Consider the following 11,586-nt stretch of genomic DNA (forward strand, 5'->3'; position numbering starts at 1 on the left):
GTCCCCTCCCTCGCGCTTGATCACCGAGAAAGATGGGAAAGTGTCCATGTCCAAGCTTTGGTCCGATGGCACACTGGATCCTGGATCCCAGGTCGCAGTGACCAACCGTTTGACTCATCAAGAAAGAGGGGGAGGGGAAGGGGGGTGTCGCCGAACATGGCAGAGGAGGGCTCCCCTAGTTTCGTCGACGTGCAGCGAGCTGCGAAACGGCCAAGTTTGGTATCGAATAGAAATCCAGAGGCAGGTAGGTAGTCGGAGAGGGTGGTCGATTCACTCTCGCGGCCCCTCTGCTAGGCTCGCACATATCTGGCTGGTGACCAGGCAGGCAGAACGATACATGCATCGAGCAGCCGTGGATCTTCCCGTCCGTACCTGGGCCTGAGGCGATCAATGACTATGTTCTTATTTTTACCGCCCGCAATCCACCATAACTCATTTTCTGGCAACGTTATTCGTACAGTCGGCTCTCCCCCCGGGTCGGTTTGATGGTGAGATTGTTAGATTGGACCCGACCATTCTACTCGGCCTCGACGCATCGCTAGGCTAGCGAGATGAGGAACGGGAGCGAAATGAAGTACATCAGCAGTCACCATGATAAAGGATGGAGGGTGGAGGGATGGGCGCCCGGGTGGCCGTCCAAGTAACCGTCCAGTGAAGAGAAGGGCGCACGGGTCCGACAGGGCTACCACGTTTTCCCATGACGATGACTCCTCGCCCATTGAGAGTCGGTTTGGCGGAAGACTGCCAAGCAACAGACGTTGAGACTTCTGTTTTCCAAGAGCTGCCCAGGACTGAGTGCGAACAAACAGGCACCTGTCTAGGTACCTTACTTGGGTAGAGGTAGAGGAGGGCAAGTGCGTACCGTTTCAGTCACTCCTGGCATTGTAACTTGCAAGTACCTTACTCATGCTCGTGCCTCTGGCGTTCTATTCCCTGAACAACTTCAGCTGTAAATCCGACGGTCGTCTGGCGTCACCTTGCTACATATCCTAGGCCGTAGGTCCGGTTAGATGGCTTGTTTATCAGGAACACGAGCCGGCCTTCTACTTGGACCAAATCGACGACACCGGGCATTGACATAACAACAGGACATCATCAACAGTGCACCTGTCTATGTGTATGTGTGTGTATGTGTGTGTGACCCGCACTCTTCCAAAGCTACTACTGATTGCGGATACTGAGGTGCTTTTTGTAGCGTCGAAGTCGTCCCCACCGCACGAATTCTCGCTGCAGAACATCTCACTCATCACATCGCCTTTCCGCCTGGTCCACCGTTGTCGACACGACGACCCTCAGTATCTCATTTCTAGCCCTTTTCCGGCGGTCCTTTCGCGCGTCATGCGAGACGAGATGAACAGCACGGAGCTCAATCTGCCGGTCGGATGTGGCCAAAACATCCAACAGCTGCTGCTCCTGCTGCTGCGACCCCAGCCCAACTGACACCCCTCCCTCCCCTCACTCACCACGTTCCCCCCCCGCTGACCCCGAGCGGACAGTTACGCTAGAACTTAGGGGCCCCTCCCCCGGATTGGCAAGGTCGATCGATACCAAGGACGGCATGATTCGAGACCTTTGGGGTCCTTCTCCCCTGTGGCCTGCGTTGAGCGAGCTGTGCGGCACGGCACACACATTTGGGGATGTCATCCCAGCCATCGGTCGACTGAACGGTTAGTTAGCCTTCCCAGTTTTTACCGTTTTTGGCGGCTCGAGAAACATCTCCTTAGCCAGCAATTGACCCCACTCTAGGTAGGTAGGTAGGTGGGTAAGTAGGTTCCTATGTCTGTCCTGGCCAAAAGATTCGCCAGTCTCCGCGGCGTCAAGCTCCCTCCCCCAATGCGAAGCTCTCCCCCACCTCGATCACCGCTTTTCAACAAATACACCTAATGATACAAGCAAGCCAACCCCCCCCGAACTACAAGACCATGTCGACATGGAAACAGGGCCTAGGTACCTCCAAGCAGATAGCTATTACACCGCGTGCCGTCTCATGGACTCGCATCCAAGCCCCGGGCAGCAGCACACCCATAAATTACATTGTACTTTCGCGCCAGGCACCACGTTCCCCATCCCAGGTTCACTCGGTCTATCTGGGGGGCGGATGGGATGGAGAAGCGACAGGGCCTGCAGCCTCTGGCGCGGCCCCGTTTACGATGATGACCCTGGTCCCACATCTCGTCCTCTTCCTCCCCAACCCATCCCCCGTTTCCATCCCATCCCCGTTTCGTCCTATGCCCGTCGCAACCCTTGGTTCTGACTGGCCTACATACCTAGCCTGGCCTGATGTCTGCTTGGGGGGACTGCGTGTCTGTCACCAGCGCGCCAATAGCTCCAACGATTCCAAGCTGGGGTCCGAGGCGAAATAGGACAAAGTTAGAGCTCCCCCGTCGACCTGATGGCATGGCAAAAGTGAAGACAGTGTACAGATACAGTTCCGGACTTTGGTGCCGCGAGAGCTCCCATCCCCCCCCCCCCCCCTTCTCCTCTCAGAGAGTTACTCAGTCTCCGCGACAGCACCACCGGCCCCCGTGTGGAAATCCTCCGCATTTTCCTCTTCCCCTGTCACCGATTCTCCCATAATAACTGCTCCACTGCCGTGCATCCATCCCTTCTTCTCACTGTTCCGTCGTTCCTCCCCGCCCTCATCATCATCATCCTCCTCCTCCAAGGTCTCCGTGAAACGCAGCCTCGATACCTTCGAGCGTGGCCTGACGCCTTTCGTCGTGAGTGATCGCTTTTGAGAACCGAGTCGCACCGCAACCCGCGTCGACAAAGACGCCTAGCTGTTTATTCGCCACGATCGCCGCTCCGTCGTCGTCGTCGTCGTCGACCAGATATCACCCGTCACACACTCCACCGCCCGCCCCCCGTCCTGTGCTGCACTGTCGCGGCGCACCGACACCCGCCCACCACGTCGTCCACGCAGCTTCTTTGCCCCCAGACGCAGGCCATGTCCCCGTCCTCGACGGGCGACTCTCCCCGCTCGGCCACGGGCAACGCGGGGAGGCCCTTTTCCGTGCCGTCACGCGAGACCTTCAACATCGAGGTGCCCTCGCCGTCCATGACCAACGGCATACACCCGTTAAAGTCGCCCGCCTCGCTCAAGACGCAAAGAACCTCCAGTTTCAGCAGAGATGGCATCCTCGGCTCCGCACAAAAGGCCCGGAACATGTCTCAGTCGTCCGACAACCGCCCAGATGCCCTGGCCAATGGCATGAACCAGCAGCACAGCGATGACGGCTCCAACCCGCTCAAGAGGAGGAACACGGACGTCGGCATCGACTACCCGCGCAGGAGGGCCACAATCGCAGTACGTGACTCCGCCCGACCCTTTTGTGATCTCTTGTGCTAATTGGTGACAAGTGCGAGGTGTGCCGGTCCCGCAAGTCTCGCTGCGATGGAACCAAGCCCAAGTGTAAGCTCTGCACCGAGCTGGGCGCCGAATGTGTTTACAGAGAGCCTGGCATCAAGCTGGACGCCGGGGACAAGCTGATTCTGGAGCGTCTGAACCGCATCGAAAGCCTGCTGCAGATGAACATGGTTGCCGGGCAGGCCAACGGCATCGCCATCAGCCAAGAATCCCCCTCCATGAGCAACGGCTCCGGCCTTAACGGCGGGGACAGCATGATGGGCGTGTCTGGGTCCGGCAACATCGTCTCCATCATCCCCAACGGCGGCCTGGGCACGTGGAACAACCCGACCAACATCTCGACCATGCCCAAAATGCACACGAACGCCGCTCTCCACCTGCTGCAGTGGCCTCTCATCCGCGATCTCGTGTCCCGTCCGTACGACCCGCAGGTTCTGCTCCAGCTCGAGATGGCGCGCGAGCCTCTGCACTCGCTCACCAAAACGCCGTGCGTCGATCTCTCCAACACGACGGCCTACATTGAGGCTTATTTCGAGCGGGTCAACGTGTGGTACGCCTGCGTCAACCCCTATACGTGGAGGAGCCACTACCGGACGGCTCTCTCTAACGGATTCCGCGAGGGAGCAGAAAGCTGCATCGTCTTGCTGGTCCTGGCTCTGGGCCAAGCAAGCCTAAGGGGCAGCATCTCGAGGATCGTCCCCGGAGAAGACGCACCCGGCCTGCAGTACTTCACCGCCGCCTGGGCTCTTTTGCCGGGCATGATGACATCCAACAATGTCCTGGCTGCCCAGTGTCACCTTCTGGCCTCTGCTTACCTATTTTACCTCGTGCGCCCGCTCGAGGCCTGGAATCTCCTGTGCACCACGAGCACCAAGTTGCAGCTCCTGCTTATGTCGCCCAACCGAGTCCCGCCGAACCAGCGAGAACTGACGGAGCGTATTTACTGGAACTCACTCTTGTTCGAGAGCGACCTGCTGGCCGAGCTGGATCTGCCACACTCGGGCGTCGTCCAGTTTGAAGAGAATGTTGGCCTGCCCGGGGGGTTCGAGGGCGAGGAACAAGAGGCAATTGGCCGTGACGATCTTTGGTACTTCCTGGCCGAGATCGCGCTGCGGCGGCTCCTCAACCGGGTGAGCCAGCTAATCTACTCGAAAGATTCCATGGCCTCCACCACCAGCCTGGAGCCGGTGGTGGCGGAACTCGACTTCCAGCTGACGCAATGGTATGAGAGCCTGCCAATGCCGCTGCAGTTCCCCTTCACCCGCACTCTGCTCGCCGATCCGGTGCAGACGGTGTTGCGCTTGCGGTTCTTTGCCTGCCGGACAATCATCTACCGCCCGTACATATTGGCTGTGTTGGACAATGAGCAAGCCGTCCTGGACCCTGCAGTGCGCGACAGTTGCCACAAATGTCTCGAAGCCTCCATCCGGCAGTTGGAGCACATCTCTCAGCAGTAAGTCCCCGTGTGTGTGGTTATGGTCCTCCGTACCGCCTGCTAACGCGCCGCAGTCACGCCGGACACATGCCCTACCTATGGCAAGGTGCCCTCTCTATTGTGTCGCAGACGTTACTGGTGATGGGTGCGACCATGTCGCCTTCTCTGAGCAGCATCCTCCTCACCCTCGTACCTCATCGGGAAACCATTGACCAGATCATTAATGACGTGGTGATGGAGATTGAGCGATATTCGACCCTGGCCCCTAGCCTAAGCCTAGCTGCAGAAATCATCAAGGAGGCCGAAGTGAGAAGGAGGGCATACCTGAGCGGGTGAAAGCCCGTCACACAACCTTGTATTGGAACAGGAGACACACGTCCGAAAAAGCACAAAGGGTGGCTACCGATACATCCTCGACGGCCTCCCTCCTCCCTCCCGCTCGTCCATGCGGGGCAGGGCACCCCGGATCTGTGAAGGGGGGGAGCTGGATTGTAGGGTCGCGACCGCAGCAGAGCGCGTGCAGGACAGCAGACAACCAGAGAAACATCTGGGGTACAGAAACAATCCGGGGTTGCGCCACTTGGAGGAGGGTTGGGCCTCGTCTGCGAATTGGAGAGGCCTGGTTGGCGGGTAATACTTGGTCTGACGGTTTACTCGGACCGAAACCCCGGCGCTCGCCCTTGCGACCAATGGATTCATCCGGCGCCAACCCGCTTCGAGGCGACACCCCCGGCCCCTCATCGTCCCCAGAGGGAAAGGAGACGGCTGGCATGCTGCCACTTTCCACAGACAGGAGCGGCGGCTTAACTGACAAATCGACCCTCCAGCAGCCATGTTGGAAAACGGGCCGTCAGGCGATATCCTGCTCCAGGTTCTCTTCGGGAAGATGATGACTGATGAGCACGAGTGATGATGATGGATTTTGGGAACCTGGTGGCACGTCGGGGGCTTGAGGAGGAAGGACGGTTACACCTTTCTGGCCCGGGAACGTGGCCCCAAACGCTGACATATTAATGTACAATACGGCACTGTTGATGGAATAACCCTTTATGCACATGCAAATTACAACTACAATTCTAGATATGCAAGGCGTCCCCCCTCTGACCTGCGTTAAGCCGTAGACACCAAGGCTCATCATGTTCATGTTGCGGCATCGCCCCCGGTGCAGAAGGTCAGGAGGATGCGGGCGTAGTTCGACCCGGGCTACACGCGGAGCCACACCGTTCGCCGTGAGAACTCCAACAACTGGCTTGCGTGCGGGGTACTTGGACGCCTCCTGGATGCGAGATGCATACGCGAAAGGGACTCACATACAGGACAGTCACGCGGCGTTGTAGCCATGCTGCGCTACACCCTCCGTCCCTGCGACGTTGCGACGTTGCGTCCTTGTGTCCAACTGACCTCGTGGCATTGTGGACGGTGGAGGGAGGGGGGGGTCAAGTAGTCCGTATCGACGTAAAACAAGGGCCACACATGGCGGTTCCTACAGCTTCAGCCGACGGTAGGCTGACTGCAAGACATCCATACATAGTTCCGAGAGACGACGGTGTAGGTTTCGACCGCGCTACTCGTGAGGACGGCGACCGGAAAATCATCAACAGTATCCCGTCAGGCTTTTCAGCCACCGGAAGTTGATGCTCATCAGACGGCAGTACCGATACGATGCGACGCAGAGTGATCCAACGATCATGTCTCGGGGTTGCGGTTGTCCGAGGCAATGCGCGCCCCCGATATGGCCCCAATTCCTCCCCCTCTGAATCGATTTCTCTTCGGCGTGGCTGTGTGCGGGCCGCCGTTGGACCGGCACGACAGACGACACCGTAAGTGCCGGGTGTGAGTGTCCGTTTTCGAGTGCCCGGTGCGCGGGGTGGATACCGGGGAGCTCGGAGAGAAGGTCGGGCAAGGGAGTGCGGAAAGCGGGAAGATCCACCAATTAAAGAAGGGCCACGGCTCGGCCCCGAATGGAAATGGATGCGAAGACTGTCTGCCGAGTGGGACATTCGAAGCTCGCGGGTAATTTGTACTTCAGCCGAGGACGACGCGAAGTCTCGACCGGAGGGGGAGGGGCAGGAGGGCAGGGGGGGCATGTAGATAGATGTAGGTCGCCTTTGTCGACGAGAACAGTATCGCGAGGTCGAGACGAGTATCTCGCCGCAAGTTTTTGCTTTCCGGCCAAGGACCGGCGAAAAGCCACAAGCGCCTTGATAATGCCACTTCCAAAAGCCCAGGGTTGCGGCACACCAGCCATTTCACAATGTGTGAGTGGCTCTCGAAAGACACGCGAGATTGTCTTGGATACGTGAGAAGGCGGTCTGCCTTCTGACTCGGACGCCGACCATCGGAACGGCGGCCCCGTCTGGGCCAATCGGGCCCCGAAGGGCCGTAGGCATGGTGGTGTGCGGGCCGTTGGACGGATCCACCTTTGCTTTGGTACCGGCCGAAGTGGGCCGGTCTTCGTTGGAATTTGCCGAGATTTGCGCATGGGATCCTGTGGGTGGGCAGACGGATTTGCAATTAGGGTAGACCCTTTGAGGGTACCTACCTATGTGTACAGGAATAGTGTGTAATGCAGTTAATCGGCATAACGCAGCAGAAACTTCTGTATCCGTACCTTATTTCAACATGAGACTGTTGGCCAAACCATAGCATAGCGTCTGTACCAGCCCCCTTCGGGGTTGAGATCATGGCTGAATCTGAGGAATGCAAAGGGCTGACTCACGTGCGCAGGCAGTTCCAGCGTCTGGCGGTTCCCTCGCTTGACGATGTCGCATGGGCTGCCCCCTGCAGGGCGCTAGGTACCTACCTATCTGTAATCGTCCAGGGCTCGGCGACCGCTAGGCGTTCACCACCCTTTGCGTCAAGGTTCGCTGTCAGGGAGAGGGAGGCAGCCGCTCCCGCTGTGCGCAGATCGGACTGGCCGCTAGCTCGGACGACTGTAGGACGACGACCGTCTGTGTGCCGCACACCAGGCCGAGGCGAGAGAGAGAGAGAGAGGGAGAGAGAGGGAGAGAGAGGGAGAGAGAGGGAGAGGGGCATGGGGATCTCGCACAACGAGTTGTGTGTTCGTGTCGTGTGGTGCGGACAGGTAGGGCGGCGAGAGCTGAGGTGCGCTGATTCGACACGGGCAACCTGCGAGAGTCCTGGTCTTGGTGGTGCTTGAATCACGAGAAATGGGGCCGCGGGCAGGGCAAGACCACGAGACGACACTACCTACTCTGTGCAGTACACCGCACCGCCAGTCTACTTACATACGAGAATGGAAAAGGTGGGATTCACGGACGCCTCTCGTTAGAAACAAGTCCACCCCCGCCGCGGCACAATAGGGGCCAATCGATTGCCGTTGGTGGCACGCCCTGTTAGTGGCAGTGGCAGTAACATGGCCGGGCAATGTGTGTGCCAATGACTCCTCGCCATGGATTTCCAGGTTGGACGAGGTGTCTTTACTCCTCCTCGTCCCTCTTCCCCCTTATTTTGATACTTGCTACCTTACCTACCTAGTTAGCTAAATATACAAGTGCTACACTGCTACAGTTCATTGATTGTGTGCAACGGTACACTACCTATCTACCTGTCCACCTACATCATTCAAGGCCAGTTCATGATTTCACCAACGACATGTCCAGCCCCTCCACGCCCAACCTGACCCTACGAGAATCGTGATCCAACGAGGCATCTACGCTTCTCACACACCCCCGCCCCGGGCGACCGTCATCCTTCGGGCTTCTGTTCTCCTCTCCACACGCCCCGTTCGACCAAACAGCTTCCGCTGCTGCCCGATTGATACCTCACCGCAAAAGGAAGAGAGAGAGAGAGTGTGTGTGTGTGTGGGAAAAGAAAGAAAAAAGCAAACAGGTGCCGTCGCCTACTTTTCCAGGGCGCACAACAGTCACCTCTGCACACCTGCATGTGCATGGCCGATATGCAACCCGTCATCCAGGCCCAATCATCGCTCCGCGGCATGCATTGAAGCCACCCATTCACAAGCAACCAGCTGTCCGGGTGCACCTCCTTCTCGACCCTCGATTTCAACGACTCCCGCTCCCGAACCCATCTCCAACTCCTCTTTCCTCCCGGATGAGGCTGACGGCAGCCCGATGGCCTATCGAGATGGCGCAGAGCTGCACAGGAGAACGAGCCGACGGCGGCACCCTCTCAGCCCGCCGCCCATCGCACATTATGATTGGCACCCCGCCGCCGAGACCGCATTCGACCCGATGCCGTACCGAAGGCCTAGAGACCTTATACAAGGGCCTGACGAGAGGACTTCCACTTCGTCCATGGGACGAAGCCGCTCAGTAAACACCACCAGCGGCGCGTCCGCCACCCTCGCAGCGACGACCATGCCCAGGACCCCCCAACCAGCTCCCTATAGGAGGGGGAGGGTGCCGGTCAACACTGACTATGATTCATACGACGAGGAGTCGTCCGAGGGCGGTCGGAAGAGGGGGTGGGAGACCTCTAGACGTGGCCGCAGTCCGGAGCCACCCCGCCGCTCAAGGACGCGGCGTGCCCACGACTCGAGGCGGTCGTCGCGCTATTCGCGGTCTGCTTCCGAGTCAGATTCGGATGACGAGTCGGGGACGAGCGTCTCGACACGGGTGGAAGAGCGGGAGCGGGAGCGGGAGCAGTGGCGAGGCAGGGACGGGGACGTTGACTGGGACAGGCGAGAGAGGGAGAGGGAGAGGTGCGGGAAACCGGCACGTCAGACAGTCGTCGAGCGGCGCCGGCGGCCGGAGGACGACAAGACGCCCAAGCGCCGCAGGAAGATCAAGAAGATCATCTACTTGGAGGAGGACGGATCCGCGGAGCCCACACCGCAGCAATCCATGGACGAGCGCAGCCGCTCGCCCCCGCGACATCGTTCTCGCCCCTCACGACCACCGTCGGGACAACACCCCTCAAGACAGCGCTCTGAGAGTCCGGCCCGGAGATCGAGTCACCATCGTCCCCCGCCCAAGTCGTACGATATCTCCAAGCCGCCCAGCTCCTCCAGGAGGCTGGCCTATGAGACGTACCCGGCTCGGGGCGATTCTGACTTGACCCCGAGCAGGCATGCCAGGAGACGCCCATCCCAGGTTGTGTATCCAGAGACCCGCACAGTCCGCCGCTCCAATACCGCCTCAGGGGCATCGCGTGTCACGTCGCGCACGCGCAGTACAACGTCATCAAACAGGCACTCGTCTAGTTTTTTGGGCAATCTACTCACAGGGAGCGCTGTCTCCCACTCAACCGAGAAGACGGCCAGGTAGGCGATATCAACCTCTCTGTGCCCCGCAGATACTGACATTTCTCTTTCCAAGAGCCGAGTGCGTTGTATGCATGGATGATTTCCCGTCGAGCAGAATTTCAAAGCTCAAGTGCGGACATCGAATGTGCAGCGCGTGTTTGAAGAGACACTTCAAAATCTCCATTTCTGACCCGCAGGAAATGCCCCCAAAGTGCTGTTCCGAGAACATCGCCTTGAAGCACGTCGACCACCTGTTTTCGGCCGAGTTCAAGAAGAAGTGGAATCGGAGGTTCCAGGAGTACTCGCAGCGAAACCGCATCTACTGCCCTTCGAGGAAGTGTGGCGCCTGGATCAAGCCGCACTACATCCGCAGCGAAGGGGGCCGCAAGTACGGCAAATGCGGCCAGTGCCGAACCAAAGTATGCTGCTCATGCAACGGCCGGTGGCACTCGTCGAGGGAATGCCCCAACGACGAGGAGACAACCCGGTTCCTGGACCAAGCCAAGGATGAGGGCTGGAAACGATGCTTCAAATGCAACCACATGGTCGAGCTCAAGGAAGGTTGCAACCACATGAGATGGTAAGGCCTCTCTCCGATTGTTTCTAGGTCATCTGGATCCTGCTGATCAGGGCAGCGTCTGCGGAGCACAATTCTGCATGGTGTGCGGCACCAAGTGGAAGAATTGCGACTGTCCTTGGTTCAACGATGAGACAGCGGACGCAGACCAGCTTCGTGACGTGCAGCTGCCGGCTACAATACAGCGCATGGAGCGGATGGACCTCGCCGAGAGTTCGAGGAGTGTGCGGCCAACTGTCGCCTCCAGCGTGCCGCCGCCGCCGCCGCCGCAGCCGCTGCGGCGGTCGCGGTCGCAAGAGTATGACAGCAGTAGATTGATGCGGAGGTTCCAAGAGAATCGCGACGACCAAGAGATTGCACGGACGCTACAGAGTTACGAGGTTGACGATGTCTACGACAGAGGATACGGTGATATCGTCAGCATCGGCAACACGACGGGTCACTTCGTGAATGACGACTATCACCGAGAGTCGGACGCATATGTATCGGCACCTGTGCCTCCAGCGCCGACGCCACCGGCGGCTTTCGAAAGGCCGGCGCCGACGGACTACATGTCGGGGGTCAACAGAGCGCGAGGCCTCGCTGAACGCTTCTCGGAGCTCCGTCCGGGCCCAGGTGGCTCCTGGCCGGGGATGATTGCCCCGCCGCCTGTACCGCCCTTACTAGGGCCGATGTCAACTCCTCTTATGACAGCTCCGATGGCAATGGGACCCCCACCGCCGCTCCCGCTGTTGAGGAGACACACGATAGAGGAGGAAATGTACGACAGGACGGCGCGGCCATCTGAAGGGATGGTATACGACTACGAGAGGGAGGCGGCGGTACAAGCGCCACGGAACCGGAGACGAATGCGAGAGGAGCCAAGGTCGTCGACGCTCGCCGGGCTGACGGGGGTGGGCCGTGGCATGAACCGGGTGCATGAATGGCGAAACCATGTGCGGCCGGGCATGCCGGAGGGAGAGGCGTCCGCAATGGGGTGA

The 11,586-nt window shown here is 59.1% G+C and overlaps 3 protein-coding genes across 3 annotated transcripts; 2 read left to right on the forward strand and 1 right to left on the reverse strand.

Moving 5' to 3' along the window:
* Window positions 1–2,947: 2,947 nt before the first annotated feature.
* On the forward strand, window positions 2,948–5,138 carry CH63R_07744 (C6 finger domain-containing protein; the record flags this gene model as incomplete). Its single annotated transcript, XM_018302718.1, has 3 exons — window positions 2,948–3,307; window positions 3,361–4,820; window positions 4,877–5,138. The coding sequence occupies 3 exons, from the start codon at window positions 2,948–2,950 to the stop codon at window positions 5,136–5,138; spliced, it is 2,082 nt and encodes a 693-aa protein (XP_018157496.1).
* Window positions 5,139–7,051: 1,913 nt separating this feature from the next.
* Window positions 7,052–7,838, reverse strand: CH63R_07745 (uncharacterized protein; the record flags this gene model as incomplete). Its single annotated transcript, XM_018302719.1, has 2 exons — window positions 7,052–7,340; window positions 7,606–7,838. 2 exons carry the CDS (start codon window positions 7,836–7,838, stop codon window positions 7,052–7,054), a joined length of 522 nt encoding a protein of 173 aa, XP_018157497.1.
* Window positions 7,839–8,896: 1,058 nt separating this feature from the next.
* On the forward strand, window positions 8,897–11,586 carry CH63R_07746 (IBR domain-containing protein; the record flags this gene model as incomplete). The annotated part of the gene is made up of 3 exons (XM_018302720.1): window positions 8,897–9,901; window positions 10,227–10,574; window positions 10,660–11,586. 3 exons carry the CDS (start codon window positions 8,897–8,899, stop codon window positions 11,584–11,586), a joined length of 2,280 nt encoding a protein of 759 aa, XP_018157498.1.

The sequence above is a fragment of the Colletotrichum higginsianum genome, chromosome 5 (assembly GCF_001672515.1).
Source record: "Colletotrichum higginsianum IMI 349063 chromosome 5, whole genome shotgun sequence".
NCBI classification, from domain to species: Eukaryota; Fungi; Ascomycota; class Sordariomycetes; order Glomerellales; family Glomerellaceae; genus Colletotrichum; species Colletotrichum higginsianum.